At 43.8% G+C, this 17,432-nt stretch overlaps 3 protein-coding genes across 11 annotated transcripts; 1 reads left to right on the top strand and 2 right to left on the bottom strand.

Moving 5' to 3' along the window:
* Window positions 1-161: 161 nt before the first annotated feature.
* LOC136199533 (protein sidekick-1-like) lies at window positions 162-6,811 on the bottom strand. Of its 3 annotated transcripts, none has more exons than XM_065989751.1 (11): window positions 3,050-3,164; window positions 2,804-2,936; window positions 2,638-2,740; window positions 2,315-2,584; window positions 1,958-2,254; window positions 1,606-1,908; window positions 1,055-1,555; window positions 738-1,007; window positions 633-684; window positions 519-577; window positions 162-461 (listed from the first exon to the last, which is right to left on the bottom strand). In XM_065989751.1, exons 3-11 carry the CDS (start codon window positions 2,699-2,701, stop codon window positions 307-309), a joined length of 1,971 nt encoding a protein of 656 aa, XP_065845823.1. In that variant the 5' UTR covers window positions 2,702-2,740; window positions 2,804-2,936; window positions 3,050-3,164; the 3' UTR covers window positions 162-306. The 3 variants fall into 3 exon arrangements, with proteins under 3 accessions (XP_065845823.1, XP_065845831.1, XP_065845839.1); XM_065989759.1 differs by lacking the exons at window positions 162-461; window positions 519-577; window positions 633-684; ... (3 more) ...; window positions 1,958-2,254; window positions 2,315-2,584 and adding exons at window positions 3,498-3,902; window positions 3,962-4,246; window positions 4,311-4,595; ... (3 more) ...; window positions 6,469-6,544; window positions 6,604-6,811 and having other exon boundaries at window positions 2,724-2,740; window positions 3,050-3,446; XM_065989767.1 differs by lacking the exons at window positions 162-461; window positions 519-577; window positions 633-684; ... (3 more) ...; window positions 1,958-2,254; window positions 2,315-2,584 and adding exons at window positions 3,498-3,902; window positions 3,962-4,246; window positions 4,311-4,595; ... (2 more) ...; window positions 5,392-5,862; window positions 6,604-6,811 and having other exon boundaries at window positions 2,724-2,740; window positions 3,050-3,446.
* A 398-nt stretch (window positions 6,812-7,209) lies between these two features.
* LOC136199666 (cilia- and flagella-associated protein 45-like) lies at window positions 7,210-8,281 on the top strand. Its single transcript, XM_065989918.1, has 7 exons — window positions 7,210-7,268; window positions 7,316-7,409; window positions 7,464-7,547; window positions 7,610-7,696; window positions 7,750-7,813; window positions 8,009-8,018; window positions 8,056-8,281. Exons 1-7 carry the CDS (start codon window positions 7,210-7,212, stop codon window positions 8,279-8,281), a joined length of 624 nt encoding a protein of 207 aa, XP_065845990.1.
* Window positions 8,282-9,376: 1,095 nt separating this feature from the next.
* LOC136199477 (neuronal cell adhesion molecule-like) lies at window positions 9,377-17,355 on the bottom strand. Of its 7 annotated transcripts, none has more exons than XM_065989722.1 (14): window positions 16,884-17,355; window positions 16,515-16,831; window positions 16,372-16,457; window positions 15,441-15,553; window positions 15,297-15,385; window positions 15,050-15,234; window positions 14,622-14,900; window positions 14,291-14,560; window positions 13,958-14,242; window positions 13,625-13,906; window positions 13,144-13,572; window positions 12,876-13,093; window positions 12,485-12,821; window positions 12,028-12,265 (listed from the first exon to the last, which is right to left on the bottom strand). In XM_065989722.1, exons 6-13 carry the CDS (start codon window positions 15,120-15,122, stop codon window positions 12,711-12,713), a joined length of 1,947 nt encoding a protein of 648 aa, XP_065845794.1. In that variant the 5' UTR covers window positions 15,123-15,234; window positions 15,297-15,385; window positions 15,441-15,553; window positions 16,372-16,457; window positions 16,515-16,831; window positions 16,884-17,355; the 3' UTR covers window positions 12,028-12,265; window positions 12,485-12,710. The 7 variants fall into 7 exon arrangements, with proteins under 7 accessions (XP_065845748.1, XP_065845764.1, XP_065845755.1 ...); XM_065989706.1 differs by having other exon boundaries at window positions 12,485-12,819; window positions 12,871-13,093; window positions 16,372-16,462; window positions 16,884-17,354; XM_065989700.1 differs by having other exon boundaries at window positions 12,485-12,819; window positions 12,871-13,093; window positions 16,884-17,354.
* Between the last annotated feature and the right edge of the window lie 77 nt (window positions 17,356-17,432).

Raw genomic sequence — 17,432 nt, 5'->3', positions numbered from 1 at the left:
GTTTTTCGACGTTACGTAGGTTCCTCAAGAGGCCTCGGTAGAAAAAAGGGCATCCACGACGCAAAACTCACTTCAGACACAACTTTCCAGCAATCGCCACCCCCTTTTTCTTCAATACGGCGCTGTTTTCTTACAGAAAAGTACGCGTCTGCAATATCACGTGACATGAATGCTCCCGTATTGCACAATTTTTATGAACTTATGTACACTGTATATGTAGGTATTTAGTATATGATACAAAACGGAACCCTAATAATTTACAAACAAAAATGCCATTACTAGCTTGAAGACAAATGACGGTCAGTCTCACGGTAAAGAAGCTGGTTGAAAGGTCTGTAGCCGCGGCGGGGCTAAGCAGTGGCTCTCAATCTTAGTCATTGCGTCATTTAAAGTGTCATTGTGTTCCTGATTACCCTCACGCACGGCCTTCTGCATGATGGCTTCGAAACGCTTGAAATTGCCTAAAGAGTGAACGCATGTTTCATGCATAACAAACAAATTTATATATTTTTTCTCACCTTCTGACAGTGACACAGAAACATTGACACCAGGTAAAGGCACGGCTTGTGGTTCACGCCTAAGTAGACGTTCTATCAGTTTGCTGGTGTGCTTATGCTTACAGTTACAGTTACCTTTCATCTTGAACCGGCTCTCTGTCATCCTCCAAAGAAGCATCACTTGAAACTAAAAGTATTTATTAAAAATCTATAAGCTATGACTAGCTCAGACAAACGTACACATAGGGAGAGAAGAAACGTCGGACGTTGTGCCATTAGGACAGTTTTGCAAAATTGCATCATCGGTGATGGTAAAGGTTGTTGTAGCTTCATCAACTGGCTCTCTGTTGCTTTCAGAGTCGATTGACTCGCACTTAGAAGCTTCAGACAAATTGAAAATCCGTTGTTTTCGTCTTAAGATTATAAAGACTATTACTACTACTAGTAGAAGTAAAAGAGGAATCCCAGCTCCAAAGCAAATTGTCAATATGAGTGATGTAGAAGAGGCTTCTAAATAAGTCTGATTAGAACTGCTGAAAACAGTACTTTAGTCTTACCTGAGACTTCTTCGGTAGCAGGCTCATGAGGAGAATAATCGGTAGGTAACTTTGAGTCAGTGGTGATCCCAGCAGTGGAATAATGATCAGGCATTGAAGTAGACGCTGGCTTTGAATAAGTGGTGGTGCCAGCCGTAGAATAATGATCAGCCGCCCTTGAATCAGCGGTGGTGCCACTTAGATCGGTTGTGGGATTAATCGTAGCGCCGCTGTCTTTGTCAGAAGCGTTCAAATACAGAAGCGTATTGCAAACCGAAACTACTTTAGGACATGATGTAGAATTGATCGAGAGCTTTCCTTCTGTGGGAGATTTTGTCCAGTTCAGGTTCACCCTGTAATAGTCTGTGGCGTTTGATGTGAAATTTATTAGTCTTGAACGTTCAACGGAAATCATTGAATCCTTTGGTTTTGGAGAGTTAGAATCCAGGCATACAGGATAGACTAAGCCGCTTAAATTCAGGTACACCTGACCGATGGAACTTTGGATAAATGAAACTGGCCCTATCAGAATTGATTATCATAAAGCTCATTTCTTAGCCTTGTAGCCTTACTATGAGGACCGAAGCACTCGATTGAAATAGATACCACACCAGCATCGCTCTGCGTGTGATATCCAATTGCTGCAATTGAAAAAGTCACAGTTTCTCCTGGAGCAAGTTTCTCAATAACGGTTTTGTGGTTAGACGCATTAAATTCATATGAAAAGAGCCCGCTGCTGTTCCTTAGCTGTGCCCTAAACATTTGAATCCTATCATAATGAAAGTTCGGATTTCCTGCTGGCACGGTCCATGATATTGCTGCTGATGTCCTATCAGACGCAATGATATACGAAAGATTTGGTTGATCCGGCTTTCCTAATGAAATCGTCACAATTAAGTAACACATAATAGAACCTCTACTTACTTATTATTTCGAGAGAAAATGACGAAGAATAAAACACGCCCTGCCCAGGAGAGTCTGCAAAATGTGACTCCAGTTTGACTTTCCAATCTCCATGCATTTGACGGGAAACGTTTGTCAACTCAAGAGAAATCCTTGATTTGCTATATACAAACTTTTTCGATGATACGGACTGTTTGCCGTTATGAACCAACGACAGCTTCACGTATCCGCCTTGATACGAAATTGTCATATTGATTGTAACATTTGCAGTTTCGTATGCAGAAAAACGAGAACCAAATACCCTTACTCCTGGCGGATCTGTTGACAATGAAAAAAGAACATTAGTAAATGTCATGAACACTATGAACTCTCTATTACATGTTAGATAGATTGTAACCGAATTGCTTTTGGGAGCATGATGCGGAAAGCAAACGAAAGATCCATTGTACTCAATACCAAACTTCGGAATCTTTAATACTTGCTCGTTGCCATTGTCAGCAAAATAGTGGATAGAGCCATTAAGTTTCTCTCCGTTGAGTTCCCAATTCCAAGAAGTGGGCCGCTGATCTGTGTAACACTTGAGGGAGACGAAAGCCCCGGGTTTCACTGCACCAGACGTAGCCTGCAAGAGCGTTGCTTGCAGCGCGCCTGTTTAACCGATTTTAGGTACGCATTACGAAATTATAAGCCACGGCACGTACAGTGTATTTGCAAAACAAATACTAGAGGTCTTAGAATACTTTTCTTTGTAGCTCTATCCCTCATTGACAAGTGCAACGCTGTTGATCGTACGCGTAATAGAACCTAAAGGAAAGACAGTACCGTGTGATACGAAGTTCGCTGCGGTTTGATGACGTAACAGCTCACGTCGAAAGGTCGAAGGGTCCAAAGGTTGATCACGCGAGCTCCAACTTGCAATGACGCAACGAAAAAAACGATCGAGAATTCAGCCAATTCGTTTGAAATTAGTAATAGGGGTTGAAAATGTTTCCAAATATGTCTAAAAACAAATTTATTTGAACTACAGGCTTTAATTAAGCTGTACTAAGATGCTCGCGCGCCCAACGCACACGCTGGGTGGACTAAACAACATATATAAATTACACTGCTTACCTTGAGCTCGCAAATAAATAAACCGAAAGGCTAGTACCGGTACATCACGCCGGCCCGTCTGCACTCCACCCTACGACTTTTCAACTATAGGCTATAGCATATCCCATATCCCGGCTATTGTTCGGGGTTGCACGAGTTTGCGCGGGGGTGTGTGCAAGCATCAGTCAGTTAACTGACTAGAGTCTTTCAGTTCTTTGCCACTCCGTTTCTCGATACTGCTTCCAGCCTTCCACTGTAATTGGACACAGTCGCCTTGGCCTTTTAGACCTTCGCCGAAAAATAAATATTGCAGTTAAGACAATAATAATTGATACTAGTGGCACTGTGACTTGAACATAAACGTCGCTTACAACCGCACTCTCGGTAATAATGATAGCGCGAGACGTTGTAAAAATTCCTGAATAAATACTAATGCAACATAGCAACTGGTTTCATGTCCCTTGCTTGCCTTTCGTCGAGTTGATGGCGTGAACGGGTGTTGAAGCCGCCTCCTTAGGTCGTATTGTTGCTTGGCTAACAAAGGTCGGTAGATTTGTCGCACGTTTGAACTCTCGAATTAGAACGTTTGATTGTGAAGAATTTCCGTGGACATTGTGCGCAAAGACGTAAAACAACCAGAAAAACGTTGGGACGCCAAACTTCAACACGTCCAAAACCAAACTGACAGCACTCGCCAGGTGATTAACGACGTGCTTTCGAATCAGGTTGTTTCGACCTTGACCTACACTAATTGTAAAGCCAGTGATAGGACTATTACCGTCAAATGGAATTGTCCAATTCAAATGTGCAATTGCAACACTTTCATTGATGAGTTTTAGAGAAACACTAAGCAGCTCTGGAGCAGATGGCGGGCCTGATCAAAGCACAGATTAAAAACACCAGTAATTTCTTCCCTGCAACAGCCTGACTCGCCTCGAATGGTAATGAAGACTTTTTGAAAGAGCTTAATACCGGGCGGCAGAAGTTGACCCTCAAAATTGCATTCGTAAACACCGCTGATGTTATACGTAGCCTGAAAAATGAGTAGCTGCCCGCTACTACCTGCGACGAGTTGATTCGTCGTCTCTAGCTCCTTTCCGCCTTTGTACCAAATAACACGGTTTGAAATCGAATGATTCGAGGTGCACCAGATCGTCTCGTTTGCTCCATATAGAACTGTCTTGTAGGCATCCTCTCCTGCGTAAAATTTCTGAACGCCTAAAGAAAAATCACCACCCCAAGTACAATAACAGTATCCAGTTACCCACAGCGCACATCTCACCAATAATATTCAATTTGACTGCCTTTGATTCCTTCCCCAAGGAATTTACGCTGTTATTGGCAAAGCACGAGTACAGTCCCGCATCGCTTAGCTCAGCCGTTTCTATGAAAAGTGTTCCTTCAGCGTATCCTACTTCAAACCTTTTGCCCAGCGTCTTGACAAAAGCTCCGTCTTTCTTCCAGTAGATTCGCGGCGGAGGAACCCCAGTAACGTTGCAGAACAAGTGCACTTCGTAGCCCTTGACGACCGTCTTTCCACGGGGACCCTGAACAATAACAGGAGCATCTAGAGAAAGGTGATCCTTGATTTAGCGCTTGCTTCAGTGAAAAGCTCGCGACTTACATTCAACAACTAAGGTGGGAAACGCTGATCTACCCAATATCAGGTAATTGTTGATAGCGGTGCAGTTATATTTGCCAGCGTCTGCCGGAGATGCTTGAAGGATATCGAGATATTCATGGGAACTTCCGTTGTGCCGATAGCCTGTCTTATGGAATATGTCTCGACCGTCTTTCGACCAGTAGACGTGGGTGAAGTCGTGACCGGGGCAGCCCAGCCTCGCGGACGATCCCTCGCGAACGACGGCACCCATGGGAAAGATCGTGGGCTTCACTACAGTATAACAAAGGAATATTATAATATATGCTAACAAGGAACGAGCCCATGTCACCAAGAACGTCTAGGAGAACCGAATTGCTCGGGATTCTATGGTTCGACGCTGTTTCTGCTATGCATTGATACAATCCCTTGTCCGCTGCAAGGAGCTGAGCGATAACTAGAGATGACTTTTCCGCGTTGAATTGGTAGTGAGAACCGGGAGAGTTGGAGAGAGGAATCAAAGTGAGATCTTTCCTCCATTCGACTATTCTGAGAGATGAGTTGACGGTGCACGACATTTCAGCTTGGTGTCCAATAGTAACGCTGCCGAAACCGATAAGCTGAAGTGTAACAGCGCTACTTTCTATATAAAAAAAGGTTGGATAAACATGTTATAAACTAAGCCCGCCCCTAATACCAGACATAGGAGCAGACCGGAACCAAATTTCCGCCACCAGCAGGAAACGGAAATGCATACACTTACCTATCACAACGATGACCAGCGCAGCAATGCAATATGCAGTAAAGCGAAAGCCGAGCATCTCGGCTCCGCAGAGCAAGAGGGTGGGGTGAGGCCCGCTCTTGGGAAGAAATGAGCTCCCCCAGCGCGCGTGATCGTCTCACGTTTTTCCCTGCAATGAGAATCTACCTTCGACGAAGAAACCGTCCGAACGCGAACAATCAATACATAATACACTATTTTACCGCAAGCCTTAAAGATTTCTTTCATCCTTTGTGGTTCGTTGTGACGGCAGCTACGCCTCCCACTCAATCCTCCCACTAATAAAAGCCTAATCTCGGCCATAGAAATCAATCTCACATTGGAAAATGAAGCAGAAAGCGTGAGGTAGCGTACTGTGCCCATGTCTGTTCTGTTCAGTGAAAATTCCCAGCCTCTTCACGCCGCATATAAACAACACCACCAACACGTCTTGTAGTCCTCCTACAAGCAAGTCTAAAGAACTGTCTATAAGGTTGTGATAAATGCATTTCAAACTCTAATAAAGAACTTTCTATAAGGTAGTTTGCGCAAACGCGAACGGTTTGGAGACTGAAAGATTATTTTGTGCATTGGTTATGAAATCTATACTGAGGCCTCCCTAATTAATTTGACAGCTAACAAATGCGTCTCTTTCACTTGAATAACTTCTGGAAAAGCAATAACCGGTTTTAAAAAAAAGAAGCAAATCAACATCCAACACAAGTCCCAACAAAAGATGATGCTATTGGGGCATGTCCGGCATCAGAGTGCATTGGAAGTTCCGCGTTTGGGGAGAGTTTGAACCGCTCCGTGCTACGAGGTCCTCCTCTGTTAGGTGGGGTATTTATATACGTCATCACTCGCGAGGGTATTTCAACTGCAGCTTTTGAGACGTCGTTTTCAAATCGTTTAAAACGGAGACAACGCAAATCGACCGTAGATGTTATTCTGATAACGTTCCCAACAACATTTCGTTGCGATTTCGTCAAAAAATGGGAAACGACGACAGTGGGTGTGTAAGTTCAGGACGTTACTTGAGAGGCGATCAGAGGGTCGGGAAGTGTGTAAAAAGCGTTTTACCGTTTACAAGACGATTGGGATAGCAATCGATGGCGCTCTGAGTCTCAGGCGATATCGCCGGTTCGTTGCAGCGTATCTGGGGAGTTGCAGCGCTTCTAGGAGGGTCCCTTACTTGGGGAAGAACTCCTTACTGACCTGGATTAAGGGTCTCGCACGGCGGCGAGCGTTTGACATCTTTTGTTGGCTTGAAGACTGCGTTTTCGATTGTGCGAGACAGAACAGTCCCCCGAGTGGGACCCGGTAGGTCCAAAATTGCAAGAAGCTCAACAACGAACGACAACTTACGAGTAAAGAGAACGCACGTAGAGGCAAGCAAATAGGAACGAAAAAAGAAGAGAGAAATGAGGACGTAGTTTCCCGGACAGACATATTGATTTATTAATTCGGACGGTCAAAATCTTTATACTGATTTCGCAAGACAGCAAATTGGTGCATGCAGGAGTTTGGAACGGATATCTTAATTCATTTCAAGACGAAATATCCCATCAGACATAACTGCTGTCATCTTGTATTGTTCAGTATGACCCCCCCGTTCAATGTATAAAAGACAACGTGCATAACGTTATATCAGGGATACTAGATAAGAAACTGTTTGGAAGGCGTGCCCAAAAATCGAGCGACGACCCGGAAGTGGTTCAGGTCATTACCAAAGATCTAATTCGTACAATCAAGTAAGGAAACCACAACTAATGGTTTAATTATGTACATCTTTAATTAATTAATTATATAGAGTCCCTTCTCATGTTGATCCAACTGGGAGAACAGTTATACTTAGCTCAGGAGAATTTAGTCGAATCAAGGTAGACTAGATTGGGAGCTTAGCTAAGGCAGGGGGTTTCAATAATAGACTGTATTCTATACAGGCTGCTTCTCGAGTTTTGTCTAAGCAAGAACGCCAAACACTCAAAGAAGCAGCCAAGTCTTATAAAGAAGAACAGCAGGTTTGCAACCGAGAACCTGATGTACTAACTTTGTACGACTCTAACCTCGTCTAGGATGCTTGCAATACTAGAAAGAATGACATGGAGCATATGGAACAGTATCGAACGAGAAATGCAAAGACATCTGATCTAGAACAAGTAAGAGAAAACTCATATATAGAGAAGAGAAGTCTTGATTCATCATCAATGCAATCTTACAGGAAGCCCAGGAACACTTCCAGTATCTTCTCTCGAAAGCTCGTACGCAGATGGAGGAGCAAGAGGACGAAATCAAGAAACTGAATGAGGTACAGTATGTCTCTCACTCTCATCCATCATCTCTTGAAACATTTTCTCTTAGTTGATCTTGAACGCGAAATGTCACGCCATACGCGACGCCCAGCTGGAAGAGAAGAAACTCATCTGTAAAGAAATCCAAGAAGAAGAAGTACGTCGCCCATAAGAAAATTAAAAATATTTATAATTGAATTTTCTCGAACCTAGTAACGCCTTGACATGATGATGGAAATAGAAAGACAACGAGGTCTAGAAGAATACGAAAAATCAGGTCAATAAAATTAAAATAATTATAATTGACTTATCAATTTTTTCATTTTTAGTGAAACAAAAGCAAGTCAAGCGCCAGCGCGGCGCCCACGTTCTCCAGAAACAGATCGTCGAACGCCAACAGCAGCGAATATATCGACGAAGAGCGTCACGATCAGGAGCAACAGGCAATGTTGCAATATCTCGACAAACTCCAACGCGAGGACATGGAGAGCTTGCAGCGCAAACGCGAAGTCCAACTGAAGCTCATGGCCGACGTCGCAAAAGCGAACAAAGAGATTCAGAAGATCAAGGAGCGGAATAATGAAGGAGACGCCTCTAGCTAGCTCTTCCTTTTGCATACTGTACATTTGGCTCTGAGTGAGATGGATGAAGATCAATGTCACGACTACGGTAGAGTGGCAAAACTTGAGACTGGGTAACGGTAGACTGAGTGTACTGAAAAGATTGTGACTGCTCCCATGCTCTTTGCTGAGAACAATGATAGGCAATGACATTCCTATCTTTGCAACATTGGCAATTTGGTTGCACAGATTGTGAGACTCGGCGATAGGTGGCCCCGTTACGATGAGGAGCTTACGGTTCAACGCATGTACGTTCTGCGTCGACAGGCACGCGTTTCTATAGAAACCCGCCAAATTAGCATAGATCAGTTCAACAGTAGAGGAAGCAAAGAGACCGTCTTTTATCACAGGAAATTCGCGGTAAACGATTCTCGTAAAGATATGTCGACAATGATTATGACGGAAGAGGATGCGAGTATCTCGGGCGGAATTCCTATTTTTAGTTGAAAGTGAGAACAGGAACCACGCCCACGCTTTCGTTACCTTGGAAGTGAGGAACGATCGTTTCTACGACCGCTCTGATTGGTTGAAGAGCGTGTTCTGCGTTCGTCGTCATTTGCAGCGCTTTGCAGAAAACCGGAAGGGAAGGATTCGTGTAGCGAGACAGTCGATTGCCTCGTCTCGTCTTTTGCCTTTGAGCTCCTCTATGCGCAAGATAGCCTCGAGAATCCTCGAGGCTACATGTATGCACAGGATAAAATTGCAAGTGCGGAGGAAAAACTCTCAGAAAAATGTTATGTTTTCTAAAAAATTAATTTATATTAATCGTCTAACCTTTATCATTTACTTGATTTTAGTCAACTTGTCTGCTACTGCACCAAAGCCAAATGGCGCCATTATATTATTTTCCACGAACCAAATCACTAGACCTTTGAGTCTCTCTCCTAATTTTACAGATGGGGACCCCCACCTCTCTCCCCTCCCCACTCCCGAGCAAGCCACTAAGCAAAAATATGGCAAGTCAAAAGAACATGCATCTGAGCTAAAAGTTCGGCCCATTAGTAGTGATTACCATGCTGTTTTCTTCTCTGCTGTACAGGTCAGATATAGTAATACGACTCCTCTAAGACATTAGTAGCAATAACAAGGTTGAAATAACAAATACTGTAAAAAATACAAGACAAAATAAAACGACAAATAAAAATGTTCTAAGACGGATTGTGTAAAATAGGAGTAAAATAGCAGGTCTACTGCGAGAACGAAATTTTGTCCTTTCGTCATCTAACGATTCAGTACATAATAGAACAAGGATTAGTTTCTACCAAAGCGACAGAGAACTTCGTCGTCTAGTTTAAAAATAGTTGCAGCAGTAGCACGCATGCCTTCTTTGCAAAGAGCTCGGCAAAGCGCTTCCACTGATGCAGCCTCTGATTCCTGCTCTATCCATGCTTCTAATACTTTGTAGGCCTTTTCCTGGGTTTTATTGTAATCCAAATCAATTTGTTCAACGGCGGTGCCAGGAATTTTTAGACGTAGAGCTATAACCTTCCACTTACAGACAACAGCTTTACTCAGGTCGATTAGCTCCTCTGTTGCAGGTTTTCTATTCAATTTTTCTGCAAGAGAATGTCAAAAGTAATGCATAATCGTTCAAACGACTAGTTTACCATTGTGTGGATTGTGAGATTCAGAAAGATTCTAGGAAATAAAATATTCGTATTAATCTGGCATACGTGTACCGTTTATGCGTCCTTAGTTGTTACCGCCGGAGCCATTTCTTTCATCTGCTGCCCCAATTCGTCAAATCTTTCCTCCAATCTTTCCTCCATGTCGTCAAGTCTCCCCTGCACCTTCATAAATTCTTGACCTTGAGTGTGAAGAAATATCGTTAATTACATCGTGACTTGAACAACTGACTCATATCTAATTGTTACCAAGAGTACGCTCAATATTGCTTCTAAAAGCAGGCAACTGCAGTGCCTCCTTTTCACTGGCACTCTCTACAAAGCGTACATGCTTCTAAGACAGTTATAATAATTGCGCCAAATGAAACGTACCTTTAGTCGATGCTGTTTTTTCCTGAGAAGTTTTGCGTTTACAAACTTCTGCTTTTAAAGCAGCTAGTATCAAAATAGGAACGGATCAAGACGTCAGATTGTTTTACCTTCTTCGATGCTGTCGTCTTGATTTACAGCTGTCTGTCCTTCTTGCAAGTAAGCTTGTGCAGGCACCGGCAAGTAAGTGGAGACATCGACATCCTGTCGCTCGTCACGATGAATCTTCGAAAGACTGTTTTTTGTTTTGCCGCTTTCTGCACATTTCAAATATATGAAGATGGGAAGTAGCATAGCCAATACTATGACAAGACCGGCTGCGACCGAGAGTGGAGCAACCAGCTGCAGAGATTGATCAGAAACTGCAAGTAACAAGCAAAGATTTTCGACACGTCAACCCAGCATGTGCAAATTCTTACTTGTAGTATTAGAGGTAGTTGCAGTTGCATTAGAAAACAAAGATACAGTGGCACTCGCATTAGACGATAGTGTTGGAACATCAGTAGCAATAGGACTTCCTAAATTGCCGTGGGAGAGATTGTTAAATTTAACATACTGTGATTCATTGCAGAATGAAACGATCTGTGGACACGATCCATTAGAGATGACAAGCTGACTTGTTTCAAACAATTTTGTCAGGTCAAGGTTTGTGTAATAGAATTTGCTGTAGTCGTAGTGTGCGTGCACTTCGCCAAGTGACCTGGCGACACTGACTACATTTTTAGCGTCAAGTTGGAGTCCTTTAGGCATATGAATAGGCAAAGGATTCGAAAGACATATCGGAAGTGCCTTTCCGCTTGCGTTAAGAAGCACGAAATTGGTATCAGAATCAACGAAAAAGTTGGTCGGCCCTAAAAATTTAAATCAACTCCTGAACTGCTTGTTCGTATTAGCCAACAGTCTTACTATTCGGATCAAAGCATTCAATTTGAATAGTCGTCAAGCCAGTGCCACTTTGTGTGTGTTCTCCAAGGGCAGTAACTGAAAACGTGATTGTTTCTCCAGGACTATAGATGGTGATTTGTTTGGTTGACTCGTTGAATATTTGCACAGTGGAAGTTCCATTTGAATAGGTCCGACGCGCTTTAAACTTTGAAACGGGATCATATCGGTAATTTACATCACCTGGCGGAACGCGCCATTTTGCTATTGCCATAGGCCACTTCTTTGTGATGGAAACATGCGGTGTTTTGGGTTTTCCTTATAAAGTATATGAGTATTTAGCATTTGTCTAATTATTGTGTTACTTACGTATTAACGTAAGAAATATTGACTTCGATTTATAGATGCCACGTGAAGAAGTGTCTCGAAGAAATGATTGCATATAAATGGTCACAAGTCCTTGCAGAGTCAAAGTAATATTAGGCAAGATGAAGGTGAAGTTTGCTTTGCCAAATACGGACAATTCCTTTTTGGGGCCGAACGTGTATCCTCTCCTATCTTCTAGCGTGATATTCAGTGAACCACCCTTATAGGTGATAGTTCCATTGATGATTAGGAAGTTTCCTTCGTACGCAACCCCACTATCGCTATGAAGATCGATCATAGGAGGATCTGTAGAAACAAAAAAGAGTCAGACGTCCTATATATTCTACTACTAGTACTACAGTAGTACTTGTCATGTATACGGTGATAGAGTTGCTTTCGCTGATATTTGCAGGATTGCATGTGTACGTTCCGTTATCGCTGCTTCTGAAGGCGGGAATTAAAAGTCGCTGACGGTCGTTTTGAAAAACGTGAAAGACGGATTCACGTAGCTTGTTTCCATTTAAAAACCAAAGGACAGGCTTGATAGACGTGTGACAAGTCAAGGTAACAAGTCTCCCAGGCAACACTGCGTAGAGTGTCGACGTTAACTTCGGCTTCGGAGGAGAAGCCATCCTTGCGGCTACATTCCGTGGGGCACCTGCCATTGCCAGCACAAGTACCAGGAAAAAAGCAACGCTTGGTTTCATCGTCGTTTAATTAAAGGCTATAAAAACACAAGAAGAAGAAAATGACCTCTTGTGAAAACGCCCCCAAAGTTCAAAGTTTTTACATAAGGGGACCCGGCGAGGAGACGTTGAAAATAAAACGTCTACACAAGCCTAGGCAACCCCTTTACGCAATACCCCTTTAGAAGTCATAAGGGAAAGAACAGGAGAGTCCGCGTTCGCTTAATTTTCCCCCAATAATGTCTCTGCTCACTTACAAAATGCTAAGAGAGTCGGAGAAGCAATTTTGCTAAAGATCTGAGCCGTGTAGATGCTCGATTCTAGGTCCAAACCGGAGAAGCAAAGACTACGCAGTTTGTTCGGGTCACGAGTTGTAAGTATCGGCCTTGGGCCGGGCCGGGGACGATCACGCGTAGAACCCATGGGCCCCCGGCCCCCGCAACGCGCTGTGATCACAAGGTTTAGCTGTACATAGCATCGATTCTACACGTTGCTTTCGGAAACAGTACTAGAGCCTGGTGAACTTGAAGTAAAGGTCTTTCGGATTTCAGTGGTGTTTTCTCCTCTCGGCACTGACCAGTCAATAATTTCTCTAAACAAAAGAACCAGTAGTAAAAGAAATTTCGCTGACAAAAAAGAAAACCTTTCTTCTTTGAGGAATCGGTCTTTACCGCAGTTCACGACCACATCAAATTGACGCTCCGCTTTGTCGCTGGACGGATTGTACTTCAACGACTTTTTCTTTCTTTTCCACACGAAAAAAACTAGTACTAGTGGTACGATGCCAACGATTACAATTAAACACGACAGCATGATGTGATCATCATCGTGTAGAATCGTGTTCTCAGTCAAGACCCCTGTCAAGGCTACACAGAATGCAGTTCAACGTCAAGCTAATCAGCTATTCTGTGCTTGCCTGTTTTTGGTACGGTGCTGCTGACGTTAGGGCTGACAGACGCGGAGAATGTCGTCGTGTTTGCTGTTGTCGATACGTTTACGTACGTTGGAAGGTCGGTCTTCTTCGTGGAGCGTATAAGCTGTCGCGTCACGACGTTTGACTTTGAAGACTTTCCGTGCGCATTGTGTGCAACGATGTAAATAGAGCAGAGAAAGGATGTAGCGCCGAAAGTCAGAAGGTCCAAGATCAAAACAGCAGAACGTGCCAGGCCATTTGCAGAATAGATTTGACCCAGCAAATTGCCTTGCTTTCGACCGACGCAGATGGTATACTTATTGATAGGACTATTACCGTCAAACGGCTCGGTCCAATTCAAAGAAACAATTAGAGAAGATTCGTTGACGGTCGTTAGAATGGCATCAATCAGCCGTGGAGGAGATGGTGGCCCTGTCCAACACATAGACTACAGGCTAGGAACCCCTAATCCCAATAATCTCACCTCGGACGGTGACGAAGACTCGTTGAAAGAGCTTGATTCCAAGTGGCAACGGCTGACCTTTGAAATTGCATTCGTAGACGTCGCTGATGTTGTACGTCGCCTGAAATATGTGCAGTTGTCCTTCACTGCCTACAACGAGTTGATTCATCGTTTTGAGTTCCTTGCCGCTTTTGTACCAAACGATTTGGTCTGAAATGGAATGATTCGAACTGCACCAAATCGTTTCGTTAGCCCCATATTGAACGGTCTTATAAGCATTCTCTTTGTAAAATTTCTTCACATCTGGGAAAAGAATTCAATTAATTAATCAGTCATTCCAAACGAATTTCTCACCAATGATATTTAGTTGAGCTGCTTTTGACTCCGTTCCCGCGGGATTGACGCTGTTATTAGCAAAGCACGAGTACAGTCCCGCATCGCTGAACTCGGCTGTTTCGATAAAGAGAGTCCCTTCGACGTATCCAACTTCGAATCGCTCGCTCAAGGCCTCGACAAACACGCCGTCTTTCTTCCAGTAGATTCGCGGGCGAGGAACTCCTGTAGCGTTGCAGAACAAGTGCACCTCGTAGCCCTTGACAACTGTCTTCCCTCGAGGCCCTTGAGCTATTACCGGAGCATCTATATAGACACAAGTAAACATTCGTTCAGTAAGATATCGCGACCTACACTCGACAGTCAGCGTTGGAAACGCCGTTGCACCCAAGATCAGGTAATCATTGACAGCGGTGCAGTTGTACGTGCCAGCGTCTGCCGGCGACGCTCGAACGATGTCTAGATATTCGTGGGAATCTCCGCTGTGCTGATAGCCGGGCTTGTTGAATACGTTGTGACCGTTTTTCGACCAGTAGACGTAGGTGAAGTCGCGACCGTAGCACCCAACTCGCGCGGGGTCTCCCTCGCGAACGGTCGCGCTCATGGGAACTATTGTGGGCTTCACTGCAAAAGAGAACATAACATTATGCTGATGGGCACATTTGAATGCTTTTTTGCATTTTACCGAGTACATTGAGGGTCACGATATTGCTCTGGACTCTATTATTCGAGGCAGACACTGCTACGCACTGATACGTTCCCTTGTCTGCTGCGAGGAGTTTACTGATGACAAGAGCTGACTTTTCCGCGTTGAATTTGTAGTGAGAGCTGGAGAAGGGAATGAGAGTGAGATCCTTTCTCCATTCAATTATTTTTAGAGACGCATTGACGCTGCATGACATCTCGGCTCCGTGCCCAATGGGAACGTTGTTCAAAGTGATGTGAAGTGCGATGGAGGCGGTTCCTACAGAAGAGCTCCGCTCAATAAACGTACTAGAAAGGACGCTCGAAATCAAATGTACAAATAATGATTATCGCGCAAGCAAAAAAAGCAGTGGCCGGAAGAGCATTCAAATAAAACGGTAGCGGAAACGGAAGCACTCTTGCTGTTACCACTAATTGCAGAAATGATGTGCGCCATAACGAGAAGATAGCAGTGCGACGTAGGGCGGCGGAGCCCTTGCATTGCGGCTTTGCTGCAGGGAGCAAGGGTCTCGCTGAGACAGCAAAGGGGCTCTCCCAACCCTCGTGATGTGTCTCACGCGTTCTGAGGCCGGGAAATTGACGCATCTATGACCCTATCAGATTGGAAACAGGTCGACTCTAAGATTTTATTAAATGTTAAGCCATCTTTTTTAACCTCGCGGTTTGTTCATGTTCAGCGAGAAAGTACTCATAGCTGCTCCGCCTCCTCCTCCTCCTCCCCCACCAAATCCCCAGTAAGCACCTCTAAACCAACCGTACGTAATACAGGCCTAATCTCGGCCATAGAAATCACTCTCACATTGGAAATGAAGCAGAAAGCGTGAGGTATCATACTGTACTCATGTCTGTTCGGCGAGCCTCCTCACAGCAAAAACAATACGCCCACACGCCCTCATAGCTCTAAAGAACTTTCTATAGAGTGAGAGAAGGGATGTAGGCTGTGTAACACCAAAACTTTGAAGTAGAAAGCATACTGATACCTACAAATGGTCCCATCTACCTCATAAATAACAATGTCCACAGTCCTCTTATACCGTTCACAAGTTTTAGGGCTCTTATTAATTATCATGAAGACACAGGAATCATTTTGCGCGTTGGTTATGCAATCAGAATCGATACCAGAGGCCCCCTGAATTAATTCGACAGCTGAGAAACGCGTCTCTTTCACTTGAATAACGTTGAGAAAGTAAAAGCCGGTTAAAAAATAAATCTACGTGTACGACACGTGTCCCAATGGAAGATGGTGCTTATGCGGCATTGGAGTGCCTTTATGCGTACCACGGGGTTCTTCTCTGAAAGTGAATGTCCAGTGGGAGTATTTAGATACGTCATCACTCGCGAGGGTACTTCAACTGCAGCTTGGTAACGTCATTTTCAAATCGTTTCAAATGAAGAACAACGCAAATCAACTACAAATGTTATTCTGACAACGTTCTAAACGACAATCCGTCGCGATTCGGTCTAAAAGTGCGAAACGACGACAGTAGGTGTGTACGTTCCGGTTGGGCGACGTATGACGTCAGCTGTGACGCATTACGCGCGCGTCGCTTGCCAAATGCTTCATACGAGACGTAGAAGCGAGGAATCGGCCGCGAAATGCATTGTAAGCCTGTTCTACGCGTGAAAAGGGAACGTGCGTGGGGGCATGTCGATCGGCTCTTCAACAACAGGGCAGTCAAACGTAGCAGCCCATTCTCAGATATGTAACTCAACGATCAGACGAAACTCACGGTATCTTCTTCGTGAATGCTCTCCCTCGCCTCGGTGCCGTTGCAAAGACCCCATATTCGACGCAACTTTCGCTAGACAGCACGCTCTACGCTAACGGAGGCGATCAGAGGGTCGGGAAATGTGTAAATATAAAGCGTTTTACCGTTTGGGCTGACAATCGAGGGCGCTCAGAGTCGCACGCGATATGACGCGTTCGTTGGAGCAAGGATTGTACGATCCTCGGTTGCAGTAGTGTCTGAGATGTTGGAGCGGTCTCTCATTGGCTGGCAGACTGCGTTTTCGTAGTGCGAGGCGACACAGAACAAGCAAGAAAGAAAAACGTAGAAAAGGGTTGATACCCCGGACAGACATACCGATTAATTTACAAAGAAGTCGATCTGGTACATGCAAAAAATTTAAATTTCAAATTTTACCGTAAAATAATTAAATAAATATGTTGCTTGTAAGTCTGCCCATATTCTAAAAAAATAGTATAAACATTTTACTCTAAATACTCTCCAAAACTTCCTACAAATGAATTTGCCTTCACCCAAGCTGCCGTCATTGCCAAGCCACAGCCCCTCTGTCGTAGTAGTGGTTGCCGTCGCCGCCCTCGTCGTCCTCGCCGCCGCCCATCCCTCTCATTCAAACTTCCGGCTCCCCAGTTTGATAATCAAAACCAAAAAAAACAAAAAATCGTTATAGAAAGAGCAATGTGGGACAAGATCGTTTATAGTAACGTAGGGCCAATTTAAAATAATCTATATAATTTATTCTAATTTGGTAATTTAACCCCGTGGACTCTAGCTTCTCTATCCTCTGCCTAACTGCCTTTCTACCTATCTATCCTATCCTAGTGTTTCCTAGCTTCCTATCTACCTAGCTTGATCTCCCTTTATTTCTTTAATTTTAATTAAATAATTATTATTAATTTTTTTGGCCCTTACGCTAAAGCTTTTAATATGAATAATTTAAAAACACCACACCTGAAATTTTAATTATGACTTCGGCTTTCTTTCTTCAGTGATTTTCTAGCGAGAGAAAAAATCCCATCATATAATATATGTCAATGCTCATCAAA

This window comes from Oscarella lobularis, chromosome 1, assembly GCF_947507565.1.
Source record: "Oscarella lobularis chromosome 1, ooOscLobu1.1, whole genome shotgun sequence".
Taxonomy (NCBI): domain Eukaryota; kingdom Metazoa; phylum Porifera; class Homoscleromorpha; order Homosclerophorida; family Oscarellidae; genus Oscarella; species Oscarella lobularis.
Note: the sequence above shows the minus strand (reverse complement) of the source record. Positions and strands in the feature narration are given on the sequence as shown.